Below are 17,631 nucleotides of genomic sequence, written 5' to 3'. Positions count from 1 at the left end.
TCTTCACCAACTGCTACAGCCCTCCTGCCTCCTGTCTTGTGGTGCACAAAGTGAAGCTTGAGGAATCAAGGCACCTTGTGATTGGAGACTTCAACAGCCACTCCCCAAGCTGTGGCATTGAGGAAATGGATCCACTTGTTGAAGAGTTAGGGGACTGGATGATGGAAAACAAGCTAATTTTGATCAGTCAACCAGATGCAAGCTCACATGTTACTCAAGAGTATGGAAAACAACATTAACATGAGATCTTGCAATGGTTACAGAAGATGTCCACAAATTCTCCTCCAGAGATGTCAGATCCCAGTTAGGAGGCAGCAATGATCTGCCAGTCATTCTCAACATCTTCAGCTTGGGATGCTCTAGACACTCCATGGCTACGAGCTGGAACTTCAAACGAGCCATCTGGACCATATTTGAAGAGGAAATGGACAACCTTTGCCAAAACATCAGCGAAGAAAATCACCTCAACAAGAATGTCCAACACTTCACTGAAGTGATGTTACAGGCTGCAAAGAAATCCATACCTAGAGGCAAGTGAAAACAGTACAGGCCCAACTGGAGTAACACCCTTCAGCAGCTCCACTCAGATCTGAATGCAGCAAGAGACACAATGGAAAAGAACCCCACACCAGAAAACATCCAAAAACACAAGGCAGTCAAGGGTACCTTCTACAACACAAAAAAGGAGGAGATACAGAAAAGTCAGAACGAAAAGACCAGCAGCCTCAACATGGATAAAGACACCAGCAAACTTTGGACCCTCACCAAAGTCATAAATGATGACACAATTCCAACACAAAGCCAGACTGTACTGGAGGAAGAAGGCCAGCACTTCAGTGGAAAGAAAGGAGCAAATATTTTGGCAGACTTTTACAAAGAACAAAGCAAGACCACTGTCTCCAACGCCAGACTTCAGGAAGTCTGCACAAAGATCAGGGAGAAATTGAAACACTAAACTCCTGCAGAGTCCATGACATAAGCCTTCACGGTCACAAAACTAAATGCAGCCATCATGAAACTCAAGTGCTAGAAGGCTCCTGGAAAAGATAAAATTATCAACGATATGATGAAACACCTAGGACACACAGCTAGAGGAAAACTCCGACCATAAATCAATCATGGAACATAGGGGAACTTCCAGATTATTTATTTACAGTCTGTTCATCTAGGATGATGATATTAGAGAAACTTCCAGACTGATGGAGAGAAGCAGTCATCATTCCCATCAGAAAGAAACAGAAAAAACAAGACAAAGAAATCTAGCTACCGGCCAGTCAGCCTACTCAGCTGCCTGGGCACGGTGATGGAAAGAATGGTAAACACAAGGCAGCTGAAACACATGGAAAAATAAACACATCTCCTCAGCAACACCCAGTCAGCTTACAGAAAGAACAGAAGCACAGAAGATCAACTGGTGTACATTGCTCAGGATATTGAAAACACCTTCCAAGAGAAGAAGAAGCTACTGGCCGTCTTGTCGATTTGGCCAAAGCTTTTGACAAGGTCTGGAGAGGACTGCTTCTGAAGTTGCTGAACAAAGTGGAAGGGAAATTGTACAGCTGGATACATGACCTCCTGCAGTCCTGCACAGCGCGAGTGAAACTGGATGGCAAAACAAGTCACGGCAACACTCTCATTTCCCCAACACTTTTCATCACCTTCATTGACAATATTGCAGAGAAGCTAACCAAGCATGTCTCTAGAGCCCTCCATGCTGATGATTTTGCTGCTTGGAATGTTGTGGAACATCTGAGCACTGCAAGCCACAGGATGCAGGCAGTGGACCATCCAAGACAATGGGGTGTTGAAATCAACACAACCAAAACATTAACTACAGTTCTCGCTATTGCTCTAACCAGAAACAGGAAAGCTTAACCTGAATGGAAGAGTACTGAAACAGGATGACACTCCCACTTACCTTGGAGTGAAACTGGATGAAAGACTAACATGGAATCCCCACCTCAAAGAAACAGAGAAGAAAACTACAAGGAAACTTGCCGTCATGAAGAAACTAGCTGGAACATTATGGGGTGCCAACAGTAACATCCTGAAGAAAGTTTATGTGGGCACAGTAAGACCCTCAGTGGAATATGGCAGCTCTGCTTGGTCCACAGCATCAAAAACAAACACCAACTGCCTGAAATAAGTACAGAATGCGGGCCTACGGCTGATCACTGGAGGAATGAAGAGAACCCCAATTCAGGCAATGGAGAACTACACAAACCTCCAGCCCTTGGAAGAACGACAGGAAGAGAAGGTTTACGTTCACAGTGAGAAGCTGCTGCACATGCTAGACCATCCTGTGCACTCCAGCATCAAGAACCCCACCAAGAACAGGATTAAAAGAGTTTTAACCACCTCTCAAAATCCCTTCGCCAGAAAAATGCAGACTTGCTACCAACAGTCCTGGAAGAAGTGGAATTGCTGCCTGTTTTTGAGGAGCCAGGCATCCCCCTGGAAGGAGTCTCGATCATCACAAACGTCCCTGGAATAGAAAAGAAGGAAAGCCAAGCTCCATATGTTATGAAGGCTTTGGCACAAGAGATGATTGATAAATATTACCATCCCAGCAAGTGGACACATGTTTTTACTGATGGGTCCCCAGACAGAGCAGTAAAGAACGGAGGAGCAGGAATTTTCATCCAACACACAAATGGAAAACTCATACAAAAAACATTTTCCCACTGGAAAAATCTACTCCAACTACAGAGCAGAAACAAGCACTCTCCTTCATGCAGCAAAATCCGTTGTTGAATCAGCCAGACTACCACCCAAGATCGTCTTCTTCACTGATTGCAAATCTGTGCTAAAAGTGCTGCAAAACAAACTCACCACCAGCAAGTGTCTCAACAAAAGACCCGAAATGACCTCTCACAAGTGTCTACCATCACACTGCAGTCGATTCCATCCTACTGTGGGATCACTGGGAATGAAAAAGCTGATGCTCTGTCAAAAGTGGGAAGTAAAATGGAGCAGTTCAGCCACCCTGTGACGTACAGAGAGGCAAAAACAATTAACCACAGCCAGTACTGAAGAAAGGGCCAAGTGCTGACAAAAGGGACAGATGCGATCCACCAACACCAGCAAGCAATCCTCTTCAGACTTCATACAGGCCATTGCAGGCTTTCGAGTCATCTGAGCCAAATAAAAATATCTCACACAGATGAATGTCCCTGTGGCACAGGTAAACAAACCCCAGAACATATTCTCCAACACTGCCCCACTTATGAGGATCCACGACACCAGTCCTGACCCAAGGGAGCAGAGCTACAGGCACAGCTTTGGGGTGACTGGACTGACCTGGAGAAAACCGTGGGCTTCATCAGGGTGTCGAAACTTCAAGTCTGATGCATCCCAACAATATCAAACGCTGAAGAAGAAGTATGAAGTTCAAAGTAATAAGAAATATGTATGTGTGATGTGTATGTTTGCAAGATGAGTGTGCATTTCCTGTTTAGGAATATTGTGTTCATGTTTTGTTTCAATAACAAAATATAAAATTATACTTTCGTTTCAAACAGGGCCAGTGGGTGTGGATGTGTGTGAGGGGCTAGGGGTGGGGGGTTTATACGTTTGTGTTAATGTTGTATATTTCACTTTTAGCTGTATCCTTCTATGCATACTACATGAATAATTTCTGTATGCTTAAAAGTGTTTGTATACATGCACAGATGTTTTTTGTTTGTACATGCCTTTTATTGTTTTGTGTGTAGATACATGGGTGCATGTTTGTGTGTGTCATGCCTGTGTGTGTGTGTGTGAGCATTCGCATGCATGTGTGTGTGCTACTTGCTGAATTGGTGGAAGATGTGACAGAGCATTGTCTTTATTCTTTAGTACTAGACTTTCATTGTAATGTTATTATACAGCAGGTGGACATGCTTGAATAAAAGGTTGAGACAATATCCTAGCACAGAGGATTATAGAAACAAGTACAAGATTTCGTGCACTTTTGTGGCTTCAGAAGTTAAAATGTTCGCTGTTACTTGAATGAGGAGAGAGAGAGAGAGATAGAGAGATAGAGAGAGATATATCAAAACAACACTACCTTCGGTACCTTTTGTTTCTGTATTGTAAGACTCTTTGTTTCCTTTCAACCTCTTCACACTTCAACACTGATATGGACCATGCATAAGTTCACGCTGTCTGTAGAACTGGTATGATCAGCTGTACTGATTGATAGTAGATAAGGAAGTGTAAACAATAAAACAGTTACATAAAGTGATGCATACATATTGATGGGGAAAAAAAAGAAAAATATCCAAAAGGATGATTTTTTTTTCCAACTCCCATTGAGCACATTATCCCCGATTGTCTTGAATCAAGCATATTTTTTTCTTATAATCATATTAAAAGCTGTCATTTATCAAGTTTTATGAATATATTTGCTGTTTTGCAAGTCTACAGTCTTTCCTGTACCTGAAAATATCTTTAATGTTTATGTGGATGCAATAGTTTTTTAGTTATAGTCAATTAAAATTGCAGGATCGGACATGTAGAAAATAAGCATTTTCCCCAGATTTTATGACACTGGCATTCTGCCAGTAACATAAACAGCCAACTGAAAATTGAGGTATTCTGTTTACTATTTAGATCATATTGAAGAGTTTTGACTATAATAACCTATTGAATGCAGTTCTGCCTGGGTTCCAAAATGCCATTTTGCGAGATTCACAAAAATCGCCAATTTTTTTAAACTTCAAAACTCCATATCTAAAAAACTATATGAGATATTGCTTTGAAATTTGGTGGTGTTTTTGTTTTGTTTTTTTAATTTTATTATTTAAAAAACAACAACACTTTTTTGTATTCTTTCATGCATGCAAATATGAGGCTTCTACTATGAAATTGAAAATTTGGCTGGACCTACCTGCTATGAGGAAATTATCAGCAAGACATGAATTTATTTAACTCATTCTATACTGCCCCAAGACTTCCTTCATTATACTCACTGTACTGCCTGTTTGTTTATGTTACAAGAAAAATATCTGAAAAAAGAAAAAAAAAAAAGAATCCAAGTACATACAGCTGTGAAATTTTGTCAATATAAAGAATAGAATTGACTAACATTTGGCAAAGTTTCAAAGCGCTCTCTTTATTATTGACTGATATATGTATTGAAAATAATCTGTTTTTCTCATATAATAGAAATTTTACAAATGTGGTCTTTTGTAACCATAGACTCTCCCTAATAGTAGCAAATGGGCAAATGCATATGCACAGTGGATATCCACTGTAGAATCAGTTTGTTTTCGACTTTGAGCCACAGTACTTGCCGAAGTTGTCGGAGACGCCATCTTGTCGAGTAGCAGTAGGCATCCTTCAGTCTCGAAGACTATGGAGTTGCGCTCTAGGTGTTTATTCTGGTACAGCGTCGGGTGTGGCTGGCCAGTCTGACGCGGGAATGAGTGTCCCTGTAGCAGAGGGCACAGATGAAGTCTGACGCTGGTCTGTCTGCCTGGGCTGCAGCCTTTCTTCTCATTCTCTTTTCCTCATGCTGCTGAGTGAGTGTCTCTTTGAACTTGGAAAGACCTTTCTGCACAGTCTGTCTCCATGCAGACCGTTCGAGGGCTGTTGCTTCCCAGTTGTTCTGGTCAATGTTCAAGGCTTTTAGGTCCCTCTTGCACTTGTCTTTGAATCGCAGCTGAGGTCTGCCTGTGGGACGTTTTCCCTGCACAAGTTCTCCGTAGAGGAGGTCTTTGGGGATCCGTCCGTCGTCCATGCGCACGACATGGCCGAGCCAGCGCATACGTCTCTGTTTCAGCAGTGTGTACATGCTGGTGCATCCAGCTCTTTCTAGGACAGTGTTGTTTGGGACCTTGTCCTGCCAGGTGATGTTCAGAATGCATCGGAGGCTACGCATGTGAAAAGCATTGAGCTTTCGCTCTTGTCGGGCACAAAGAGTCCAGGACTCGCTGCCATACAGGAGGGTGCTCATGACGCAGGCTCTGTAGATTTCGATCTTTGTGTGCTCAGTCAGCTTGCTGTTGTTCCATGCTTTCTTTGTCAGTCTGGTCATGGTGGTAGCCGCCTTGCCGATGCGCCTGTTGAGCTCTGCGTCAAGTGAAAGTGAGAGGGTGTCTGAGATAGTTGAGCCCAGATAAACGAAATCGTGGACGACATCCAGTTCATGGTCATTGATGCTGATGGCTGGGGGAGAGTCCACATCTTGTCCCATGACCTGTGTTTTCTTCAAGCTAATGGTAAGCCCAAAGTCTTGGCAGGCATTGCTGAAGCGATTCATGAGCTGCTGTAGGTCCTCGGCTGAGTGGGCAGTTACTGCTGCGTCGTCTGCAAAGAGGAAGTCACGCAGGCACCTCAGCTGGACTTTAGTCTTGGCTCTCAGTCTGGAGAGGTTGAAGAGCTTTCCATCTGTCCTGGTTCAGAGGTAGATACCTTCAGCTGCACGACCAAATGCGTGTTTCAGCATCACAGCAAAGAAGATTCCAAACAGGGTGGGAGCCAGGACGCAACTCTGTTTCACTCCACTCCGTATGTTGAAGGCAGCTGATGTTGAGCCGTCAAAGACGACAGTGCCTTTCATGTCTCCGTGGAAGGATCTGATGATGCTGAGAAGTTTGGGTGGACATCCGATCTTGGGAAGGATCTTGAAGAGGCCATCCCTACTGACCAGATCGAAAGCCTTTGTGAGGTCTATGAAGGCAACGAAGAGTGGCTGCCTTTGCTCCCTACATTTCTCCTGAAGTTGTTTGAGGGAGAAGATCATGTTTATAGTGGATCTGTTGGCACGGAAACCGCACTGTGACTCAGGGTAGACTTGCTCTGCAAGTACTTGGAGCCTCTTCAGTACTACTCGTGCAAAGACTTTCCCAACGATGCTGAGGAGGGATATGCCGCGATAATTATTGCAATCGCTTCTGTCACCTTTGTTTTTGTACAGTGTGACGACGTTAGCATTCCTCATGTCTTGTGGTACTTCGCCTTCACTCCAACAGAGGCAGAGGATTTCATGCAACTCGGTGATGAGTGTCTCTTAGCAGCACTTCAGTACTTCGGCGGGAATACCGTCTTTCCCAGGTGCCTTGCCAGAGGCAAGAGAGTCCAGGGCTTTGCTAAGTTCATCTATGTCGAGTGAGCAAGCGATAAGGCAGAGTTGGGTGACTGTACACTTGCATGTATTGTACTCAAAGAAAGGCATTCTCAGCCACAATAAAAGTACAGGTGCACTTTTGGGTGACTGTAGAACAGAGATGTGCTGTTTAGTTTTGCACAAGACCGTTACCCTATGAACTATGAATTTTTTAACTTACAGTATGCTGTAGCGTACCACAGTAACAGAGCATTGTGTGCATGAGGTACGCTACAGTGTACCTTAGTATAGGAAGAGTTAAGAAAATTTACATGAACGGTAGACGGAAAAAAAGAAAAAAAAAGAGAAAAAAACAACAAAAACAGGTGCATCAGAAAAGTAAATGAGATGTGTAAAAAATACAAAAAAAATACAAGGAGGATAAATCTTTGTGGGATCACATGATTGTGATGTTATGTCCTCAAAACAGAACACTGCGCATGACCTGTATTGCGAGTTGCAGGTTATCTGTTGCTTGTTTATCCAGGAAAAGAATGAAAGGGCTGTAGTTCCTGATCATCCTAACTTTACAAAAATACTCTGGAAAAGGAATCTGGACAAATGACTTTCTTTTTTTTTTTTTTTTTGTCTTATTCTTTTTTTTGTGGCATACAGTACATGTGTAACATAAGAACAAGAAAAGAAAAAAAAGGGGAACATATAGCACATATAATGGGGCTCATGTCATTATTATTACAAATATTTAAGTGTGTGTTGTACATGTATCAGATGGGCTCAATAGCTGAGTGGTTGAAGCATTGGACTTTCAGTGTGAGGGTCCCGGGTTTGAATCTCGGTAACGGTGCCTGGTGGAGATTTTTTCCAATCTCCCAGATCAACATGTGTGCAGACCTGCTTGTGCCTAACCCCCTTTGTGTGTATGCACAAGATGAAGATAAAATGCACACGTTTAAGATCCTGTAATCCGTGTCAGTATTCAGTGGGTTATGGAAACAAGAACATACATAGCATGCACACCCCCAAAAATGGAGTATGACTGGCTACATGGCGGGGTATAAATGGTCATACACGTAAAAGCCCACTGGTATACATGATTATGAGTTGCAGCACATGAACAAAGAAGAAGTAGAAGAAGTACATGTATCAATTGTTCTTTTGATTTTAAACAGACAAAACAAAGGGAAGACAACAATGCACACTCAGAAGGGAAAGAGAAGGGAAGGGATTTTGATTTTCTTTTCTGTTATTATTATTGTTGTGATTGCAGGTACAAGACAGTCAAACCAGTGGTCCATAATTTGATATGGTATGTGTTCTATGTTATGATATGATATGTAATATATGATGATATTTTAATTGTTTGTTATTTCAGAACAATAGAGGTTTCAGGGTGCACTGGACTTTCAGATGATGGATTCCAGTTTTTGACCAAGGTAAATTCAGAAATCATTTTTTTGTTTTTTAATTTTTGACTCACTTGTGTAAACAAAGTGAGTCTATGTTTTAACCTGGTGTTCGGTTGTCTGTGTGTGTGTCTGTGTGTCCATGGTACTCTTCAGCTATCCAAGGCTGACTACATTGGGCAACAGAGTAGCTGCGGATCTGACAGCTAAGGCTGATGCTACGACCAGTCCGCACTTCAACTCTGTGCTTGTCAGAAGGGGCTCCATCATCCATCTCTGACATCCTGGAGGAGGAAAGGGCTGCCTTGCAGTTACTGCCCACACAGCAGCACTCCCTCTTGGGTCTTTGTCACCTGGTGAGAGCCGGGGCCTAATCACACCCCCAGTGAATGACTTGGACCCAGTTTACATTTTCCATTTATTCAGCCCCAGCAAGTAGGGATTCTCTCCCACCATGTGCAACAGTGGCATGAATTGGGACTCAGCGACTGGGTATGCTGGGGCTACTATCAAGACGTGGGTGGCGCTGCGCTTAGTGGCGACACAGTGTTTTTGCAGGCTCATGCTTTTTAGCGTCTTGTGGAGTTTTACCTGTATTACCCCTTTTTATACTTGTGCAAGATGGTGTGTGACTGGTCCAAGTGTGTTGTGGTGTGCCTGCTGTTGCTGCTTCTGTCTGTGTGGGGCTGTTTTAGCCAAACAAAACAAAACAAAACAAAAAAAACACCTTAATTTCTTTGTGGATTAATAAAGTGTTTTTGATTGATTTGATTGATTGAATCTGGGTGCACACTGTTTTGAGCGGAAGATCCCCCTGCCTCTAAGACCCAAGATAGGATTTTGACAATGGGTGTGTTGCACGTCATCTCAAAGGTGTGACATGAGATCTCTCAAACCAGGCCCCCAGGTTGTATGGCCACCTGTATGTGATTCCAAAGGTTCAATGGGGGTGACGACCAATCCTGGATTTGTTCCCCTCTACAGTTCCTGTCCAAGGGCCAAATTCTTATGGACACACAGGCACGTATTTGAGAAACCATCCACCAGGGTGATGCACCACTGCAATCAACCGGTAAGATGTGAATTTCCAGATCTTCACTGATCTGGCATCCTGCCGGTACCTGATGTTCATGTGGAGGGACAAGGTGTTCCAGTTGTCTGCCCTCTGCTTTGGTCCTTCCAATGCTCCCCATCCTCTGTTGGAAGGTGGGGCTGGAATTGGTATCCATGGTCAGATCAGAGTTCATTCCTTTCTGTATGTACCTACACAACTGACTCAACCAGGGTCAGCGATTTTAAGTGTTCAGTTCAAGGAGCACAGAGGCTATGCTCGTCTTAGAGGTCATGCACATCAATCTGCGAGATTGGTTCCTCAGAATGACATCAGCAGTGGCTTATCTCCATCCCAACCCACACCCCCACTCCTGACTCAGGGGGTCTCAATAACCCCCATACTTCAAGTGGCACTCTTCATGATGCATCCTCATAAGGGGTGGGGAGCCCACGTGTGTTTACCCCTTGCAGCAGGGATTGGTTGTCATGGGAGCCCAAGTGGAAATCACTCTTCCGGAACTTGGAGCAGTTCGCTGGGCTCAGCTCCACTCCACAGGGAGGAGGCCATTAAGAATACCCACTGTTCACAGACTACAAAACTGTTGGAGGGGTGTGGGGGGGGGGGGGGGGGGCTTTGAAAACCCCACACGGTGGGCTGAGGCTCTTCTTTGCCATAGCTACAAGGGCATTGAGCTCTCAGCAAGACACATAGTGGGCAGTGCCATCCTTGATTAACTCTCTCCATACGAACGGCGAAAGAGACGACGTTAACAGCGTTTCATCCCAATTACCATCATCAAAATATTGCAAGCGGAACGCTCTTATACTGAAGAGGTGAATGTTGACAAAGAATGCCACAGTTCTGACGACGGAAGCTAAAGGTTGGGTCATTCAGACACCCACTGGACATCCGAGGGGTCTGTGTAGAGGAGAAGAGAGGACTGGCCGTACTGAGTGAGTTAAAGAGTGTTCTCCACATGGAGTGGACTCAACACAAGGACACCCTTTAGGGGATGTGGTCTCCACAATGGGTGGTTCTCTTTCAGTCTTTGCCATGAGGTCAACAGATGACCCCTGATTTCTGTCCCACCGGTTTCAAACCCGGAAGCTTGGGCAGTGAATGTTTTTTCTCTGGAGTAAGCTGACCGCTTATTGCTTTTCCTTACTTCCCGATCCTGCCTTAGATGGTTCAGAAAGCAGGGTCAGGATGCCTACAGATCAGAACCTAATGTGTTTTCAGTTCCCTTACTGCTTGATTCTGAAAACTCACAAGCAACACACTTTTGCTTCTTTGTGCCTCTTTGACAGGATTTGAGGTAGCCTTCTGCCGTTTGGAGATTCCCTTCATCAATTTCCACCTCAGGGAAGTCTGTATGCTCACGGCAGATGGTTCCTAAGGGGTTTCCTTTGTTGTGGCTAACTCAGCTGTCACTGTTACAAGGGCTCCCCATGTGAACCAGCAGGCACTGCCCTCCTCCGTTTGCTTTGAAATCTGCATCAATTTGACAAGGTACAGTATATGACACCAAATGAGGAGTTTGTATCACACTCCCAGTTTGGTTAAGAATACCATGTCAAACTCAAATGCCCGCCCATCGGTCCCCACAGTTCTTGCAGTGCTTCACATGGGGCGTTTTTTGTGCTGGCCATTGGAATGACTAATTAGCTTCAACCGGAAAGGGCATTTCATTGGCTAGCAAACGGCGGACTAATGGCAAGACGTCTTATCACTGAGTTGCTGGCCATGAGGAGCAATTAGATAGGCCTGGTTTGCATCAGTTTGACATGGTAAGTATATTTAAACAAACTGGGACTTTGTTTTTGTACATAGAGAAAATATGAATTTTCCAGTGCATTTTTCAACAACAACAAAAAATTTTTGTTTACTTAATTCTGAATCTTTTGACACTACATACATGTTCAAGATAATTTTTGTTCTAAAGTTACAAGCAGGCAACTTTTAAGAAAATAGTTTTAAAAATCTATAGATAGATATTCTGTTTTTTGGTTGTTAATCTGTGATTTTTAAACTTTCAGAAAGTACATGAGTGTCAAAAATGATAAATTGTCTTCAGCCAGGTGTCTGCATGCTGCGTCACAAATATATGTGTGTGTGTGCGTGTATGTGTATATCTGTGTGTTAAAAGGGGGTGGTGGGTTTAGGGATTGTACGGGGAAGGAGAAGAAGGAAGAAGGGGTAGAATAGGATAACAGGCAGAGGATAGGTGCACAAATTCCGACAATCCACTCTCTCCTCGTACCACAGCAGGGTCTTTTAACTTTAAACAGCACACCTGGAACACACACAATATTAAAACCCAGGTTAAATCAATACCAAAACATATGCTAGACATAATTGCATTGATGTAACAGAAACATCATTATGTTGTCTGGACAAGTAAACAGTTCCACAGATACCCTTTCTCCATTCTGACACTCAATGTCTAGCCGTACACTCTCTTCTCAAAGAGATCTATATAAAGATGTAAAACAAGCTTCATATATCTTACCATCAACAATCAGTGGCACATAAGTTAATGTGCACCAAATATACGACTACCAAATACCAACTCCCAGTGTTTAACTCCTGTCAAACCACCATAGAATAATAGCTGTCGCACCAAGTATGTGGCAGACAATTACAAACTCCCAGTGTTTAACTCCAGTTAAATCACCATACAGTAATAGCTGTTTCCATTAAGACTGAACAAATCTGTACTTTGTCTCTGCAAAGTATCTCATTGGTAAAATTTTTACATGGGAATCATATAGTTACCAAGTAATTTGGTAAATATATAGCAACCTGTGTGCACCAACATAGGACTGCCTCTCAGTGGTCTCAAATCTTATTGAACACATACAGCTATGTGTTACCCCACTGGCATATAACACATTACTACAGCACATGGTAATCACAACTACCAAGTCACACATGTTCCCCATGTTGCATTATCACCCATGTGCACACACATGGAAAAGCATGAACGTACAGTTAGCCTATAGATTTGTTCACCTTGAATATAACCATCACCACCTAACATACAAAATAGGTATGTCATACCTCAAAATAACTCCAACTGTTGCAACCAAAACATTCTACACAGATGCAACACACATAATCTCTGTGTTTCTTTGTGACTGAATGCTTACATTGTTCCCACAGTATGTCAACAATTGACACGCCACTGACATGTTACTGAACATTATCATTTATGTAAGCCAAGATGCACAACATGTAAACCCAAACACGATGTCCAAGCATCATACCATAGTATCAACCTGTAGAAAACAGGAAAGGGGGGGGGGGATACCCAAATACCCTAAACCAGTACGGGGGGGGGGGGGATACCCAAATACCCTAAACCAGTACTCTGTTTAGTCATCTATTGGCTACATTGTGTATTTTAACCACTTTTCCCTCGGTCACTAGCCTCAAATACAGTTAAGCCATACGCGTGCTGACTATGCTCTCTCACAAGTCATGGTATCTGCATCAACACATTCCAGTTACATTAACTGTGAAATACCACATCAGCTAAAAAGGATCTCTCAATGCTCTTGTGACACAACATCACAATTCTACAAACTCCAAACTGTTTCCAAAAACCAGAAAGTAAATTGCCAACAAACCAAATTACCAGTACAAGCATTACTCACAGCCCCCAACGTTTCAGGGTTCACTTTATATTGATGTAGCAGAACACAATCCCACTGAGCCAGTGTCTTAGTCACAGAATCCAAGTATACCATAAATCAAGCATTCAACTAAGTCCAAAAAATAGATGCTAGTTTGACACTCACAGCCCCCATGGTACTGTCTTGAAAGTCTGGCTCTCCTGGCCTGCTCCAAGCAAGGAAAAGAAAGAAACCCCACTTGCCTATTCATTTTATCCTCTTCACAAGCTGGCGCCGTATGCAAACTATCTTCCGACCCAGAACGTTTCCAATTAGCTGAAGTTAATGACCAATCTGGGACCAACAGTGCTAGACTTGCACATCCAGCACTTTTCTCACAGAACCCAGCATTGTCAAGGAAAAGGGGAGGGGAGGGGTGGGGGGAGATGAAAAGAGGAAGGGAAGGAGGAGGAAAGATCGCCCAGCCCTGATTCTGTTCTAAACAGCTCATGATAAACACACCACACCATGTGGTGACCATTGAGGCAGATCCCATCCTGCCAGAGATGACATGGGGGGTATGGAGGGGGGTTGGGGGGGGGGGGGGAATGGGGTTGAGGGTGATGGAAGTGGAAGGGAAAAGGGCAGGGGAGTGTATAGGAAGAAGAGAATGGTCAGAGGAGATACCATCTTTACTTAGTACTTCTTGATAACTTGCTCCCTCTGCACTTGGCCAAGGGAAGGGGGGGGGGGAGGGAGAGAGGGTATGGGGAGGGGTGTTGGTGGGGATAGATGCCATGGAATGTGTGTGGGGTGGGGGGAGAAGAGTAGGGAGGTAGGAAGGAGGGGTCCATCAGTGAGCAGTGTGTCTGAGAAAATCCCATGCTTCCACCATAGGCACCTGACACACTATAACATGTGTTTAGAGACATCTGTGATGTAAGTGTGTCAAAATGATTAATAAAGTAGAAAATTTGTACATCAAGACAAATTTATGTCATTTACAAATAGTAGGGAACTCTGAATTTATTACTTTAACTTTTTTATTTATTTTTATTGGTGCTAATGGTATCTTTTTATTTGAAAATATGATGGGTTATCATACAGACTTGCCATATGTGTTTCAGAATTGTCCAGACTTGGAGAAGATGGATTTGGAAGAGTGCATACAGGTCAGTGGTTATGTTTGTACATGCCTATATATTTATTTGTGTGATGGGAGGCAACCCCCATTTTGCCAGTTGATATCAGGAGATGAATTTGTGACAGATCTACTGTGATGAGAGATGTGCTTTTGGTACAGGATCCAGCTGTTGAACATTTTCATCCAACTTTTGGCAATGGTGTTGTGAAAAACTATATTTTGTACTTCAGTCGTGTTTTTGTTTCCTTGTTGTTTTTTTAAAATATAGATTTAGCCCAAGATAAAGGCTGTAAATTCAGTTACAAAATTCTGCTCTCAGAACTGTAAAAAAAAACAAAACATGTTGATAATAGTTATGCAATCTGTCTTTTATTTTCAGATTTAGAATAAACAAATAAAACTGACTCACCAGTGATTGGGAAAATAGTATGAATAAAATAGAATACAGTTATGATATTTTCAGGAAAAAGACAGGAAAGAAATAAACATTGATAATAATCATCATGTTTTGGTGGAGCATTCAAAAACAAATTTACTCAACACTGATTGTCTGTTCACTATGCACAAGTGTGTATGTACACTCACACGTTTCCATTCTCTGTCTATGCATGATAATGCCTACCAACAATGTGAATATTGTTCCTGCAGCCATGTACATGGTGCGCAGGTACAAAAGAAATCACTGTGAACAAAGTTTTGCCATATATCGGGTGTCCCCCCAAAAGTGAACCGCTTTTTGACAAGTATTTTCTCAGTGACAGAGAAACCGAATTCATGGAAAAGTTTCACACAGTAACCTTAGGGTATCATCAACAAGTCTGCAAAATATCTAAAAGTTCGGACGGAAATTATGGGAGTATTGTCAAATTTAAAACAGCATGTCAAAAAATCCAATATCAGAGGAAAACTCACTTATTTCAGTTTATGCTCAGTGTGGCCTCCATCTTCCTCCACGACTAAACAAAGCCGTTTCTTCCAAACAGAAATGCATTTACGTATTTCTTCCACCGATATGTCCTCCCTTGACATAATTATCGTGTTCTTTAACGCCTGCTCGGTCAATTTGTCTCTCACTCCCAGTAAACTTTCTCCTTCAGAGACTCCCATATGGCATAATCCATTGGGTTACAGTCAGAACTTTGTGGAGGCCATTCATCCTTCTTGATGAATTCTGGTGTAGCCTCCTCCAGATGGGCCTGGGTTACCCTACTTGTGTGTGAAGGAGCCCCATCTTGCTGAAACACGTAATTGTTTCTAGGATAAAGACACCTACAATCTGGGAGAAGATTGTTGTCCAATAACTGAATGTAGCTTTCACTATTAACCATGGCTCTATTATTGTCAATAAAATGAATGTTTGTTTTTCCTTTCCAGGATACTCCAGCTGAAACAATTATCTTTTTTGAAAATCTAGAAGTCTCATGAACGCAATCATTTTGGCAATTTTTAGCTAGTTTTTCTCGTCTGTGAAAAAGATCCTTTTCACATCAGTGGCTGAGCAGCAGTCATTCAAGTTGTGGCAGCAAGTTTTTCTTTTCCCTCTAACATTTTGGTCCCTCCTTGATACCCATATCCTCTTGAAAGGCTTCAGCTCCTGTTCTTTTGACATTCTTTGCACAGAAGACTTGCTCACTTGTAAGTCGCTTGCAACTTCTCTAAGAGATTTGTGGGTTCCTGTGTTCTCCTCCTGGGATTGAATCAGTTCCTCAACACGGTCCTTGTTCTCCTCTGAACGTGCAGTCTTGGGTCTCCGACTGCCAATTTTATGTGCTACTGACCATGTAGTGCGTATTTTAGCGAAAAGTCTATTTACGGTGACATGACTCCACCTCTTGCCTGGAAATTCCTTCACGATCTTTCTTCCACCCCAGCCTTTCTTCTTGAAACAGTTTTCAATGGTAACCTTATCACTTTCACTCAAAGACATGGCTGGTCCTTCCAGACTGAAACTTTGGACAGAACTGATTTTAGATACAGACAATAAAAAAAAAAAGACTTGACACCCAGACAGGCTATTTTTAGATTGACACTGATTGACAGATGCCAACACCTGGCAGCTGGCGTGAACATGATGAAGGTCACATTGCACAGCTCTGATATTGGATTTTTTGACATGCTGTTTTAAATTTGACAATACTCACATAATTTGCGTCTGAACTTAGACATGAAGCAGAAGGTGAACACTTATGTTAAGGATCTTTGGCAAGTTTCAGTTTCAGTTTCAGTTGCTCAAGGAGGCGTCACTGCGCTCGGACAAACCATATACGCTACACCACATCTGCCAAGCAGATGCCTGACCAGCAGCGTAACCCAACGCGCTTAGTCAGGCCTTGAAAAAAAAAAAAAAAAAAAAGGGGGGGGGGGGAATAAATAATAGATAAGCTTACATAAATAAATAAAAAAAAAAAAAAAAAAAAAAATATAATATAGAAAAAGGTAGTAGTAATAATAATAGTAATACTAATAAAATGATAATAATAAAAAAAAAATAAATAAATAAATAAGACAACAATGGTGATAATTAAGCGAATGAATGTAAAATATGACGACACACATTCACACATACACCCACACATGCATAACAGAAATGCACCAAACATGCAGTTTCACAGATATGAAAGTACAGTCAAATACATATAAACGTACATGAGCTCCAACACACACACACACACACACACACACATTACCTTGCACCTCCTCCAACCCCCTCCTCCACACACTCATTTCTAGCCTACGTATCGCAGCTTCCACGGCACACACACACACACACACACACACACACACACGCACACACACACTCACAGAGATGAACACTTACTTGTACAAGCACACACATATACGCCCATATCTCCCACCCCCAACCCCCACACATATATACAAAGATATATATATATATATATATACACACACACCCGTACACAGATCTCTCCTGACACTTGTGTACACTTACACTCTCGCGCATTCACAAACGCACTCAAAAGCACAGACCCACACATCCACACAAACACACACATACACACACGCACAGAGGCTGCCAAGAGGGATGGGAAAAGATCTCTGATGCCAAGAACGTGGCGTCTAGTGTGTTGCTCAGTCTATTGTATTTGGAAAGGCCCACAGAGACTCTGTTCCGTTTTGAAGAAATTTGCGCAATGTTGGTTTGGAAATGATGCCGATATTTGTTTGATTTGCAAAGCATCGTGCTCTACCTTTCATGTTACACTTTCGGCCGCTCCCTCTCTCTGCTTTTATTTCTTTGAGGCGATCGATGGTGTGATGGCCTTGTACCTGTTCTTTTTGGTATTCTTTGACTTTTCTGAGGATTTCCGATTTTCCTAGATGTAGGCCGCTCGTTGGTGTTGCGT

At 42.6% G+C, this 17,631-nt stretch overlaps 1 protein-coding gene across 1 annotated transcript in view; it reads left to right on the top strand.

The window, feature by feature from the left end:
* LOC143290401 (uncharacterized) overlaps window positions 1-17,631 on the top strand; it is an 82,452-nt gene that overhangs the window by 53,051 nt on the left and 11,770 nt on the right. Inside the window, exons 11-12 of the mRNA XM_076599804.1 lie at window positions 8,424-8,484; window positions 14,250-14,294. Of these exons, the coding sequence (XP_076455919.1) occupies window positions 8,424-8,484; window positions 14,250-14,294 (106 nt within the window). The remainder of the gene's footprint in view (window positions 1-8,423; window positions 8,485-14,249; window positions 14,295-17,631) is intronic.

Source organism: Babylonia areolata, chromosome 15 (assembly GCF_041734735.1).
Source record: "Babylonia areolata isolate BAREFJ2019XMU chromosome 15, ASM4173473v1, whole genome shotgun sequence".
Taxonomy (NCBI): domain Eukaryota; kingdom Metazoa; phylum Mollusca; class Gastropoda; order Neogastropoda; family Buccinidae; genus Babylonia; species Babylonia areolata.
Note: the sequence above shows the minus strand (reverse complement) of the source record. Positions and strands in the feature narration are given on the sequence as shown.